At 40.8% G+C, this 14,550-nt stretch overlaps 1 protein-coding gene across 1 annotated transcript; it reads left to right on the forward strand.

Annotated features, from left to right (window-relative positions):
• Positions 1–9,643: 9,643 nt before the first annotated feature.
• LOC135537307 (zinc finger protein 189-like) lies at positions 9,644–13,857 on the forward strand. The gene is made up of 2 exons (XM_064963508.1): positions 9,644–10,111; positions 12,378–13,857. The coding sequence occupies exons 1-2, from the start codon at positions 9,829–9,831 to the stop codon at positions 13,034–13,036; spliced, it is 942 nt and encodes a 313-aa protein (XP_064819580.1). The 5' UTR covers positions 9,644–9,828; the 3' UTR covers positions 13,037–13,857.
• The last annotated feature ends 693 nt before the right edge of the window (positions 13,858–14,550 follow it).

Here is a 14,550-nt window from a genome sequence, read left to right on the forward strand (position 1 = left end):
TGGTTACTACATGATTCCATATCTGTTATTTTATAGTGTTGATGTCTTCACTATTATTCTACAAAGTAGAAAATAGTAAAAATCAATAAATCAATAAACTTTTCAATCATTAGGTGTGTCCAAAAGTCTAAGGCAGTTATAAATGCAAGGCTGCGCACAGTGCAACAATATGCCAACAAAATTATGTGTGTTGTGTTATGTAGTGGGCTGTGTTATGTTGTGTTATGTTGTGGGTTGTGTTATATTGTGGGTTGTGTTATGTTGTGTTATGTTGTGGGCTGTGTTATGTAGTGGGCTGTGTTATGTTGTGTTATGTTGTGGGCTGTGTTATGTAGTGGGCTGTGTTATGTTGTGTTATGTTGTGGGCTGTGTTGTGTTGTGGGCTGTGTTATGTTGTGTTATGTTATGTGTGTTATGTTGTGTTGTTATGTTGTGGGCTGTGTTATGTTGTGGGCTGTGTTATGTTGTGTTATGTTGTGGTGCTGTGTTATGTTGTGGGCTGTGTTATGTTGTGGGCTGTGTTATGTTGTGTTCTGTGTGTTATGTTGTGGGCTGTGTTGTGTTGTGGGCTGTGTTATGTTGTTGTGGTTGTGGGCTGTGTTATGTTGTGGGCTGTGTTATGTTGTGTTGTGGGTTGTGTTATGTTGTGTTATGTTGTGGGCTGTGTTATGTTGTGGGTTGTGTTATGTTGTGGGCTGTGTTATGTTGTGGGCTGTGTTATGTTGTGGGCTGTGTTATGTTGTGGGCTGTGTTATGTTGTGGGTTGTGTTATGTTGTGGGTTGTGTTATGTTGTGTTGTGGGCTGTGTTATGTTGTGTTATGTTGTGGTGTTGTGTTATGTTGTGTTGTGTTGTGGGCTGTGTTGTGTTGTGGGCTGTGTTATGTTGTGGGCTGTGTTATGTTGTGTTATGTTGTGGGCTGTGTTATGTTGTGGGCTGTGTTATGTTGTGGGCTGTGTTATGTTGTGGGCTGTGTTATGTTGTGGGCTGTGTTATGTTGTGGGCTGTGTTATGTTGTGGGCTGTGTTGTGGGCTGTGTTATGTTGTGTTATGTTGTGGGCTGTGTTATGTTGTGTTGTGTGTTATGTTGTGGTTGTGGGCTTGTTATGTTGTGTTGTTGTGGGCTGTGTTATGTTGTGGGCTGTGTTATGTTGTGGGCTGTGTTATGTTGTGGGCTGTGTTATGTTGTGGGTGTTATGTTGTGGGCTGTGTTATGTTGTGGGCTGTGTTATGTTGTGGGTTGTGTTGTGGGCTGTTGTGTTGTGGGCTGTGTTATGTTGTGGGTTGTGTTATGTTGTGGGCTGTGTTATGTTGTGTGTGTGTTATGTTGTGGGCTGTGTTGTTGTGGGTTGTGTTATGTTGTGGGCTGTGTTATGTTGTGTAATGTTGTGGGCTGTGTTGTGTTGTGTTTATGTGGGGCTGTGTTATGTTGTGGGCTGTGTTATGTTGTGTTCTGTTGTGTTATGTTGTGGGCTGTGTTGTGTTGTGGGCTGTGTTATGTTGTGGGCTGTGTTATGTTGTGGGCTGTGTTATGTTGTGGGTTGTGTTGTGGGCTGTGTTATGTTGTGGGCTGTGTTATGTTGTGGGCTGTGTTATGTTGTGGGCTGTGTTATGTTGTGTTATGTTGTGGGCTGTGTTATGTTGTGTTATGTTGTGGGCTGTGTTATGTTGTGGGTTGTGTTATGTTGTGTTGTGGGCTGTGTTATGTTGTGTTATGTTGTGGGCTGTGTTATGTTGTGTTATGTTGTGGGCTGTGTTGTGTGTTATGTTGTGGGCTGTGTTATGTTGTGTTGTGCTGTGTTATGTTGTGTTTATGTTGTGGGCTGTGTTATGTTGTGGGCTGTGTTATGTTGTGGGCTGTGTTGTGTTGTGGGCTGTGTTATGTTGTGGGCTGTGTTATGTTGTGGGTTGTGTTATGTTTGTTGGGTTGTGTTATGTTGTGTTGTGGTTGTGTTATGTTGTGTTGTGGGCTGTGTTATGTTGTGTTGTGGGCTGTGTTATGTTGTGTTATGTTGTGGGTTGTGTTATGTTATGTTGTGGTTGTGTTATGTTGTGTTGTGGGCTGTGTTATGTTGTGTTGTGGGTTGTGTTATGTTGTGGGCTGTGTTATGTTGTAGGCTGTGTTATGTTGTGGGTTGTGTTATGTTGTGTTGTGGGCTGTGTTATGTTGTGGGTTGTGTTATGTTATGGGTTGTGTTATGTTGTGGGCTGTGTAATGTTGTGGGTTGTGTTATGTTGTGGGCTGTGTTATGTTGTGGGTTGTGTTATGTTGTGGGCTGTGTTATGTTGGTAAAACCTCTGTCTCACAAACAGAATTTGTGAACATAAAATTTAAACTGGAAGAAACGACACGAATTATCCAGAACATTTTAATGACCAAAAACATCTACCTTTTTTTTTTAGATGTGGCGTAGATAAAGTCTAGATATCAGACAGGGGAGGTGATATAAATAACTCCGAGTAAAAGAGAATGTTTTGGTATTTTCACCCTCCAGACATTATTCCCGTAAGGCATGAAGCCCATGTTATGTTATGTTGTAAATGTGAACATGAACTGGGGCCTGTTGCACAAAAGTAGAATTAAGACATCCGGGATAAATGACTCAGCTGAGCTCAATGAAGCCAAAACATGTGCGTCCAGGCTTAATTAGTTGCACAAAGACCAAGCCAGGATGAGCAGACACGGATTCATTAAGCCAGGTGAAACCAATCCTGGATAGGTGCGCGCTCACGGCTCACTCAAATAGACCCCGCCACAGATTAACTGATTTACCATGGCAACTAGAGCCGCGTACTTTTCCCCGTCGGAAGCACAAATCCTCATGGAGGCATACGAGGAGGTAAAAGATTTAATAAAGAAGAAAGGCAACACCGCCACAGTGATAAAGCAAAGAGAAAAAGCGTGGCAAAGTATTGCAGACCGCCTGAATGCGTAAGTAGTGCACAATTACACACTCACCGCTCCGCTGAAACATCACAATTACAATTCAAATATTTAATTCACATCTCCAAAAATGCAGTTGTACTGTAATTATGAAACGGTTAAATTTTTAATTGAAATGCACTGCAGATATGAGTGAAATTGTGTAAAGTAACTCCATCACACTGTATAAAGCTATGATAATTTTTTTGATATTTTTACTGAAAACAAGACAAAAATACCAAGTAATTTTTTGCAGTGTGACTCCATTAAATGTGTGTGTGTGTGTGTGTGTGTAGATTAAACATGAACGGGCCAAAACGGACATGGCAGCAGGTCAAAATCAAATACAAGAACATTCTGCAGAATGGTATGATCCCTGACTAATATTTAACAAAGCACAAGCATATATTGTACCCAGAAGGTGCCTGCTCACACATTGTCTGTACTGTTTTAGCAGTGAAAAAGAATACCCACAGACAAGGCACGGGTGGTGGGTCACCAAAGGCTGACCTTACCCCAGCAGAGGACATGGCCTTGGAGCTAAATAAAGGCAGGCCCGTCTTAGAGGGGATCCCTGGGGGAAAGAGACGAGCATAGGTTCCTCCCAAGATGCCACCCGCTTCATTCAAGGTATGTCCTTCCATCTCTACATGGGATACAACCACATTCATATTGAATCAATTTGGACTGTCTGACTTTGGTTTACCTATTGCCTTGCAGTGTCTGGCAGCACTGTGTTCCTGTTAGAGCCACCAGCACAAGCACCAGACGATGCTGATCCAGTGAGTACTCCATCAAAGGCATACTGTAGGCCTGGCATGTCTTGTCTACTAGCTTCAATATGAATCCGATTAAATGTGATAGGGTGAAGGCCCCAGTGCAGCAGCAACAGCACATGATGGAGACGATGATGAGGAGGAGACCATCTCTCTGGATTCCAGAAGGCATGAGGTATCATGTTAAGACTGTGAAAGTACTATTTACTCTACAATGGTGAGGAGTCCTCATCAAAATCAAAAAATCTAATTTATTTTACAGGACCCAGATGCTATACAGTGGGAAAACCAGCCTGGCAACATAGTGCGTATTAATAAAAGGACACCACATCCTGCCAAATTCCAGCTGCGCTAATTGTATTGTGTTCACAGAGCTCACAAGCTATCAGAAAGTTGTATGGCAACCACCTCCGGCGCCAAATAGAACTGGCAGACATAGACATTCAGTACAAGAAGAAAAAGATGGAAAATCTTGCACTGGAGTCCGAAATAAAAAGAGGACAATTAGGAAACTGGACCTTGAAATAAAAAAACTTGAGAGGGAGGTGAGATATGCCTTCAATGTACACTGTATGCTAACTGTAACACAAATGTATTAATCATTATTTTTCTTTCCTCCCCAGCTCCAAGAAGATGACACAGCTCAAAATAAAAATTAGGTATATTCTCGTAAAGTCAAGTGAGCCATGACATATGAGCTCTTATTGTGAGCACACAGGACGGTGGCATCTTTCTAAGGTTTTTTATTTTCCCAGCAATCAGTACAACCAAGTCATCGTTATAAGGCATCGCCCTCTTTTGCCCACCCCCCCAGCACCAGGTGTGGCCACTAGCCTATATGAAGGCCCAAAATTGTGTGTTCCTTTCTGCTCTGACAATGGCATGCCCATTCGTGCGAGATGTGGTGGATGAAGAAGCACTTGTGCTGAGGAGAGCCTTCAGGCGAGAAAGGGTCTTCAGGGACCGGTTGGACCCACTGGCCTTCCCTGATGACCATCTATATGAAAGATACAGGTTTTCTGCAGATGGCATCAGGTATCTATGCAGACTACTGGGTCCCAGGATTAAGCACCGCACTGCACGGAGCCATGCACTGAGTGTGGAGCAAATGGTTTGTGTGGCCTTGCGCTTTTTGCTAGTGGAGCCTTCCTGTACTCAGTGGGGGATGCTGAACAAGGCCACAATTTGCCGCACAATAAGGAGTGTGTGTCTGGCTATCAAAGCATTAGCAGATGTCTTCATCTCCTTCCCTGGCCACAGAAGACTCTGTGACATCAAAGAGGAGTTCTATAGGATTGCAGGTAAGAGGATCTACAAATTACAGGACAACTGTTAACACATAGTAGGATACTCATTACTTTGTGTGACAGGTTTCCCCAATGTCATTGGTGCAGTGGACTGCACACACATAAGGATAAAAGCCCCCTCAGGTGCCCATGAGGCCGATTTTTGTGAATAGGAAATCCTTTCACAGCATTAATGTTCAGGTGAACATAACTTTTTGATATTGTCCATTGACGAACACTCTGCATTGCCAGTGATGTGCATTGATTGGTGTAATATTCCTCATCTTATGATTTCAGATGGTCTGCAATGCTGACTGTGTGATCAGCAATGTTGTGGCAAAATGGCCTGGCTCAGTCCATGACTCCAGAATCTTTCGGGCCTCTGAAATCTATCAGTGCCTCTGAAATCACAAGGTAAGCCACACAACCCCTATTTATAACCATCATGGCTGTGTCAAGAATATCACTGTGTTTATGAGGTAGTAATGATGAGATTTTGTGTTGACAGGTGAATTCTCTGGTGTGTTGCTGGGAGACAGGGGGTATGGCTGCCAGCCTTTTCTCCTGACACCTTTCACAGACCCCCAGGAAGCACAGCAGGCCTACAACCATGCCCATGCCAGGACCAGGGCCAGAGTTGAAATGACCTTTGGCCTCCTGAAGGCACGCTTTCACTGCCTTCACAAATTAAGGGTCAGCCCTGTTAGGGCATGTGATATTACTGTGGCTTGTGCTGTCCTCCACAATGTGGCCAGCCTGAGGAAGGAGAGGGCCCCCAGAGTGCCACCAGCCATGGACTGGGACAATCCGGCAATCTTCCCTGATGACGACAGTGGTCGGCTGCTGAGGGACCAATATGTGTTGAATTATTTTAGTTAGTATGTGTGCTTTCAATTTTGGTTAAATATGTCCTGCGGTGGCAGAGGAATTTGGGTTTTTTGGGTTCGTTTTTGACGAATTTGGCCTCTTATGATGTTTGTGCGGTATACTGTGTGTAATACAAGGCTGCAGGGAGGCTACTGCATCCATTCATTTGTCTGTTCAGTTGATGTGTATGGATTTGTCCTGCATTTATTTTAGTGTGCAGACATGCAGGGTGTGTTATATACAGACCTTTGAATGTGTATGTATCATTTTGTATAATATGCTTGGATTCTGTGCTTTCCATCTTGTAGAGTCACTGTGACTTCAGTTTCGAAAGGAGCTGATGGTTTACCTGCTTTGTTTTGTCCTTATTCAATAAAGGAACATAATGTTACACATTGTGTTTTTATATTCATATGGAATGTGTATTTGTTTATATGACAGAGTACTAGGGCCACACTGAAGAAAAAGGATAAAGTCATACATTTATGAGGCTGGTTCTTTCTGCAGAAAAGCTACATATTGTTTTTACAGTTTTGATACTTATGACAATGTGATACTTAATATTCTGGCACATCAGCATGTCTTTGTTTATGAAACCATACTGAAGTACAATTTCACGAAATGCCCCACATCTGTCATTTTAACAACTGTCCTCCTTTAAAACAACTGGTTACAATATTATGACTTGTGTTTTTTTCCCCTCTGTGGCCCTAATATTCTATCATTTTATATATAGCCTTATAGTCTATGGGAAACTGTAAATTATCTAATGATAGCAACATCATCTAAAAATCATTTTTTATCCAAAATCATTGAAATTAATGATCACAAACGTTTAAATAATAACAGTGGGTCTAGTTATATGTGATAACAATGTATAGTGAGCAGTGAAATAACTATTGGTTTCCATTTGTGGTGACTGCTGACTGACATTAGGGATGAGATTAAATAGATCCTGGAATTTAGCCTGGTCTGGAGCAGGCTAGCTCCACAGAATAAATCTCCATGGTAATTTATACCATAACATATCCTCCTGCCCCCTATCCATCTTTAGTGCAACCAGATTACGGATCAATTGAGCCAGGATCACCAAGATATCCTGGCTTAATCCCTTATCCTAGTTTTGTGCAACAGGCCCCCGATGTCGCCACACCACCTCAGTGGACTCTGACGTGTCTTTCTTGCGTTGTCCCCAATGATTTATGGAAACGTCCTTGATGGGTCGATGTCCTCGTTGTGGTTTTACAGACGTGTTTATTAAGTGTTATGTTGTGTTATGTTGACGTGTTTATTAAGTGTTATGTTGACGTGTTTATTAAGTGTTATGTTGACGTGTTTATTAAGTGTTATGTTGACGTGTTTATTAAGTGTTATGTTGTGTTATGTTGACGTGTTTATTAAGTGTTATGTTGTGTTATGTTGACGTGTTTATTAAGTGTTATGTTGACGTGTTTATTAAGTGTTATGTTCACGCTGGATTAGAATATTTATGAAATGAACATTGTTATATTTGGTAGCACTTCATTCGTGATGCTTGTTTTCCCTCCAACCCCATTGGATGCGTGGAACGGATGTGGGTGTGGCTATGTCTAAATACGGGTGCAAATTTTTTTTTTAACTCACAAAAGCTCTGACGAAGGCCTTGCGGCCGATACGTTTAATTGAGAGCGGTGACACTTTCAGGAGCAGTGTGGGAGTTTATTGTTTCTCGCATGCCATTACTGATGTCACCTTTAAAAACGTGTTCAGGTATAAAGCTGTAGTCATTTATGGAAAACAAAGGAACATTCAAGGGTTTCTTATAACAGGGTTTCTTATAACAGGGTTTCTTATAACAGGGTTTCTTATAACAGGGTTTCTTATAACAGGGTTTCTTATAACAGGGTTACTATAACAGGGTTACTATAACAGGGTTTCTTATAACAGGGTTACTATAACAGGGTTACTATAACAGGGTTACTATAACAGGGTTACTATAACAGGGTTTCTTATAACAGGGTTACTATAACAGGGTTACTATAACAGGGTTACTATAACAGGGTTACTATAACAGGGTTACTATAACAGGGTTACTATAACAGGGTTACTATAACAGGGTTACTATAACAGGGTTTCTTATAACAGGGTTACTATAACAGGGTTACTATAACAGGGTTTCTTATAACAGGGTTTCTATAACAGGGTTACTATAACAGGGTTTCTTATAACAGGGTTACTATAACAGGGTTACTATAACAGGGTTACTATAACAGGGTTTCTTATAACAGGGTTACTATAACAGGGTTACTATAACAGGGTTTCTATAACAGGGTTTCTTATAACAGGGTTACTATAACAGGGTTACTATAACAGGGTTACTCTTATAACAGGGTTTCTTATAACAGGGTTTCTTATAACAGGGTTTCTTATAACAGGGTTTCTTATAACAGGGTTTCTTATAACAGGGTTACTATAACAGGGTTACTATAACAGGGTTTCTATATACAGGGTTACTATAACAGGGTTACTATAACAGGGTTTCTTATAACAGGGTTTCTTATAACAGGGTTACTATAACAGGGTTACTATAACAGGGTTTCTTATAACAGGGTTTCTTATAACAGGGTTACTATAACAGGGTTACTATAACAGGGTTACTATAACAGGGTTTCTTATAACAGGGTTTCTTATAACAGGGTTACTATAACAGGGTTACTATAACAGGGTTACTATAACAGGGTTTCTTATAACAGGGTTTCTTATAACAGGGTTTCTTATAACAGGGTTTCTTATAACAGGGTTACTATAACAGGGTTTCTTATAACAGGGTTACTATAACAGGGTTTCTTATAACAGGGTTTCTTATAGCAGGGTTACTATAACAGGGTTTCTTATAACAGGGTTTCTTATAACAGGGTTACTATAACAGGGTTACTATAACAGGGTTTCTTATAACAGGGTTTCTTAACAGGGTTTCTTATAACAGGGTTTCTTATAACAGGGTTTCTTATAACAGGGTTTCTTATAACAGGGTTACTATAACAGGGTTTCTTATAACAGGGTTTCTTATAACAGGGTTACTATAACAGGGTTACTATAACAGGGTTTCTTATAACAGGGTTTCTTATAACAGGGTTTCTTATAACAGGGTTTCTTATAACAGGGTTACTATAACAGGGTTACTATAACAGGGTTTCTTATAACAGGGTTACTATAACAGGGTTTCTTATAACAGGGTTACTATAACAGGGTTTCTTATAACAGGGTTTCTTATAACAGGGTTACTATAACAGGGTTTCTTATAACAGGGTTACTATAACAGGGTTTCTTATAACAGGGTTTCTTATAACAGGGTTACTATAACAGGGTTTCTTATAACAGGGTTTCTTATAACAGGGTTTCTTATAACAGGGTTTCTTATAACAGGGTTTCTTATAACAGGGTTACTATAACAGGGTTACTATAACAGGGTTTCTTATAACAGGGTTACTATAACAGGGTTTCTTATAACAGGGTTTCTTATAACAGGGTTACTATAACAGGGTTGATTCGTAACAGGGTTGATTCGTAACAGGGTTGATTCGTAACAGGTTTGTTAATAATGTACCTTTCCCTATTCAGCCTCTACATTTGCGTAGAGGAAATTATTATCTGTAAGAAGTAAGAGAACTGGTTATTAAACAATTATTTGTTTACATTTAATTTGTCAGAATATTTTTTTTGTTCAACTGTGTTACCCACTCCAGTCAGCAGGTGGCGATGAGAGTCTTTCAGGTGATGCTTCATTCGTGACGTATAATGTACGGGACGGGATGGTTTTTCTACAACAACACTTCAGCCACCTCGGTAGCGTGCTAGCCAACATAAAACTAAAACATTGAAGCGCTTTAGGCCATTGTTGTGTATATTAACCTCCAGTGTTTTAAACACACTGTCTGGTTACTCAATCTAATTTAGTATTTACGTTATTAGCTATCTAGCTAAGTAACACTCGGCTAATGCTAACTAGCTTGCTAACATCCTCGACCATGAGCTCACTAAGCTACTCCCTCCCTGCTAAAGAAGAGGAGGTCTGCTGGACGGAGAAAGATGTTCTCGTGAAAGAGGAAAAGGAAGAGGAGGCTGTCACGGTTAAACAAGAACTAGAGGGTGAGGCTGTCACAGTTAAACAAGAAGTAGAGGACGAATCTTTAAGAGTGAAAGAGGAGATGGCAGTTTGTGGAATGAAGGAGGAGGAGATCACTGTTCCATTGGAGGAGACTGGAGATTTGATTAACACCAGTAAGTGCTATTTTAACAGTGGAACAAACTCTGTAGTTGTTGAACTAATGTGTCATGTTAAAGACTGCGGTCAAGTGAGCCGTCATTCGCAAAACTTCCGTGTGAATTTTGTTTAAAGTAAAGTGACAACACTTTACGGTACCGCGTGTTTTCTGTGAGGGAAACTGATTAGGATGTTCTCTAATGCTCAGAAAGAAACGACAGCTACGAATTATTCCAAACAAACAGTTTCACGCACACTTATTCAATCTTCCATAATCAAAGTGATACCAAATCGTTTAGTTCATTTCCGCACCTTGTCATAAATTGCTTTGACATCCCGGGTAGAGTGAGGCTGCAGTAGCCTGATGTTGGTGCTGTTTAGGAAATGTTACATTATCAATCCAAGATGTGTTTATGATGTCATGACACGCATGACGATCTAATAGAGTCTGATATGTTTTCAGTATATCATTTATCCAGTGTGACGACCATATTCTACCAATTTAAAATATGGGTTAACATAATTGATAATTATATATTACAGTTAACGTCGAAGCAAAATCGGATGATAGAAAATGTGTCACGTCTGCCACCAGTCAGCCCTATTCCACTGTCATTAACATTGTAATGTATAACGGCCTAGTGGTTAGAGCGTTGGACTAGTAACCGAATCCCCGAGCTGACAAGGTACAAATCTGTCGTTCTGCACCTGTTCCTAGGCCGTCATTGAAAATAAAAATGTGTTCTTAACTGACTTGCCTCGCTAAATAAAGGTACAATAAATAACATGCCCATATGACAGCTACAACATTGGAAAAACACTAGTTTACTGTACATTCGGAAAGTATTCAGACCCTTTACTCAGTACTTTGTTGAGTTCTAGGCTTTATCAGAAAGTTAGACGTTGTTTCTGAATAACCTAAAACATGGGAACCCTCAAGTAATAATGAGAGAGAGAGAAAAGGAACAATAGCAATATTGAAAAATCAAATGTGAAATTTGAACAAACCTTACAGTTGAGCAAAGCATTATCAAGACAGAAATGACAAGGCCCATCAGAAAAATCCCTCCTTGCCATTTGGGAACCAAAAGCCTATTCTTACCCATTTAAATATCATGAAAGCATTCGGACAAATTCAAGTTATGAAGAGTATTTTCCAAACAATTCTAATGAAGCTGGAAAGAGGTGTATTGATTAGGGTTTTTTAAATAATACATTTACATTTTTAAATTTAAGTGATTTGGCAGACGCTCTTATCCAGAGCGACTTACAAATTGGTGAATTCACCTTATGACATCCAGTGGAACAGCCACTTTACAATAGAGCATCTAAATCATTTAAGGGGGGTGAGAAGGATTACTTTATCCTATCCTAGGTATTCCTTAAAGAGGTGGGGTTTCAGGTGTCTCCGGAAGGTGGTGATTGACTCCGCTGTCCTGGCGTCGTGAGGGAGTTTGTTCCACCATTGGGGGGCCAGAGCAGCGAACAGTTTTGACTGGGCTCAACTTCTTTTGTATGCTAATAGGTGCATAATGATACATTCAGACCTCTTTGTAGAGCTAGGTCTATGCCTCAGGATGTTTATAGTAGTCATGTGAAACCAGATATTGCTGCCTGCCTGTCCGTGAGTCTCAACCCAGGGCTGGGCAAGTCAACTATGCTCTCTGTCCACACAGGATGATTCTAGTAGACTACTTGTATACCATGACAGCTTAATCTCCACCTGGTACATTGTATATTGTTCTAAGTACCTGGCGAACCTACATTCATAACAATGGATCAAATGCAGCCTATGACATTGATTGAAATACTGTAGTTCACAAAATATATTATTATAGAGCTCTGTTCAGCCTTATAACCATGACATTATCTATTATTATAGAGCTCTGTTCAGCCTATAACCATGACATTATCTATTATTATAGAGCTCTGCTCAGCCTATAACCATGACATTATCTATTATTATAGAGCTCTGTTCAGCCTAAAAACATGAGATTATCTATTATTATAGAGCTCTGCTCAGCCTAAAAACATGACATTATCTATTATTTGAGAGCTCTGCTCAGCCTCAACATGACATTCCATGAGAGCAGGACTCTAGTTGGAACTCTACATCATTTGATTTTCAAATGACACCAAGACTTTTTTAAATTAGACATTTTTTGTAAACTGGCCTATGGTTATTGAGGGATGTGACTTGGATTCAACCTCCTAGCAAGACAGTTGTATCATGTGGATGTTTCATTCAGGTCTCTATTTAAATAAACACTCTGTCTTTGGCAGGAGAAAGACCAGACTCGGAGAAACCAGAGACGTCCAAACCAGCAAGACGACACCACTGCTCCCACTGTGGAATGATTTTTAACCAATTAAGGTGTCTGAAACGACATGAGAGAATACACACAGGGGAGAAGCCTTTCCAATGCTTCCAGTGTGGAAAGTGTTTTTCCTTGTTAGCGAGCATGAAAAGACATGAGAGGATACACACAGGAGAGAAGCCTCATCACTGCTCCGAGTGTGGAAAGAGTTTTTTCTCATCAGCGTGCCTGAAAAGACATGAGATGATACACACAGGGGAAAAACCTTATCACTGCTCCCAGTGTGGAAAGAGTTTTAACCGGAAAGAATACCTGAAAGAGCATGAGAGAATACACACAGGAGAGAAGCGAGATAAACCTTTCCAATGCTCTAAGTGTGGAAATAATTTTTCCTTGTTAGCGAGCCTGAAAATACATGATAGAATACACACAGGGGAGAAGCCTCATCATTGCTCCCAGTGTGGAAAGAGTTTTAAGCTGAAAGGACAATTGAAACAGCATGAGATAATACACACAGGGGAGAAGCCATACCACTGCTCCCAATGTGAAAAGAGTTTTTCCTGGTTGGGTCACATGAGAAGACATAAGAGAGTACACAGAGGAGATAAGGATGTAGGCTGCTGAAAAGTAGGACATAGAACAGACAGTTTTGAAGAGGGCACGAGAAAGGAAGAGGAGGACCGAGCAGGCCCCCATTCTCATCGACGGGGCTGTACAACAAAACCTATTCCCCCTCAAGAGACTGAAAAGATTTGGCATGGGTCCTCAGATCCTCAAAAGGTTCGACAGCTGCACCATCGAGAGCATCCTAACTGGTTGAATCACTGCCTGGTTTGGCAACTGCTCGGCCTCCGGCCGCAAGGCACTACAGAGGGCAGTGCGTACGGCCCAGTACATCACCGGGACCAAGCTTCTTGCCATCCAGGACTTCTAATCCAGGCGGTGTCAGAGGAAGGACCAAATAATTGTCAAAGACTCCAGCCACCCTAGTCGTAGACTGTTGTCTCTACTACCACACGGCAAGCCTTACCGGAGCGCCAAGTCTATGTCCAAGCCATAAGACTCCTGAACATCTGATGGCTACCCAGACTATTTGCATTGCCCCCCCCCTCCCCCTTTTTACACTGCTGCTACTCTCTGTTATAATCGTCCATGCATATTCACTTTCATAACTCTACGTACATGTACATATTACCTTGACTAACCGGTGCCCATGCACATTGACTCTGTACCGGTAACCCCCTTGTATATGGTCTCACTATTGTTATTTTACTGCTGCTCTTTAAATACTTGTTACTTTTATTTATTTTTCTTATTTTACATTTTCTTTAAATTACTGAAATGTTGGTTAGGGGCTCGTCAGTAAGCATTTCACTGTAAAGTCTACACCTGTTGTATTTGTTGCATTTGACTAATAAAAATTAGATTTGATATTAAAGCTGATCTACCCCCTAAAATAACAAATAACTGTTACTGATTAAACCCAAAAGGCATATTCTATTGTATGGTTACCAACTCCTCCATTAATACCTGTTGTAGGTCAGACCAACAAGAAGCTGTGTCTGTATATGTCCTATCAGGGGCACAACTCCTCCATTAATACCTGTTGTAGGTCAGACCAACAAGAAGCTGTGTCTGTGTATGTCCAAACACAGAAAAATACAAAATAACAACGTGAAATAACAAAAACCGAAATAGTTCCTGGTGGAACACGCAGACACAGGAAATAATCACCCACAAATCAAGGGTGAAAACGGGGACAGCGATTGACAGCTGCCTCTGATTGAGAACCATACCAGGCCAAACACAGAAATACCAACTCATAGAAAAACAAACAGACAACCCACCCAACTCACACCCTGACCATACTAAAACAAAGACATAACAAAATAACTATGGTCAGAATGTGACAATACTATTTGTTGACCTATTCAAATGAGTAGGATAGGTTGCCCTATTCAAATGACTAGGATAGGTTGCCCTATTCAAATGACTAGGATAGGTTGCCCTATTCAAATGAGTAGGATAGGTTGCCCTATTCAAATGACTAGGATAGGTTGCCCTATTCAAATGACTAGGATAGGTTGCCCTATTCAAATGACTAGGATAGGTTGCCCTATTCAAAAGAGTAGGATAGG

This window comes from Oncorhynchus masou, unplaced genomic scaffold, assembly GCF_036934945.1.
Source record: "Oncorhynchus masou masou isolate Uvic2021 unplaced genomic scaffold, UVic_Omas_1.1 unplaced_scaffold_750, whole genome shotgun sequence".
Taxonomy (NCBI): Eukaryota; Metazoa; Chordata; class Actinopteri; order Salmoniformes; family Salmonidae; genus Oncorhynchus; species Oncorhynchus masou.

Bases quoted from the DNA above. Each gene is read 5' to 3' on its own strand.
- LOC135537307 (XM_064963508.1), top strand. From the start codon at position 9,829: ATGCTAACTAGCTTGCTAACATCCTCGACCATGAGCTCACTAAGCTAC. The intron at 10,112-12,377 runs GTAAGTGCTATT...TGTCTTTGGCAG, and splicing joins TGGAGATTTGATTAACACCA to GAGAAAGACCAGACTCGGAG.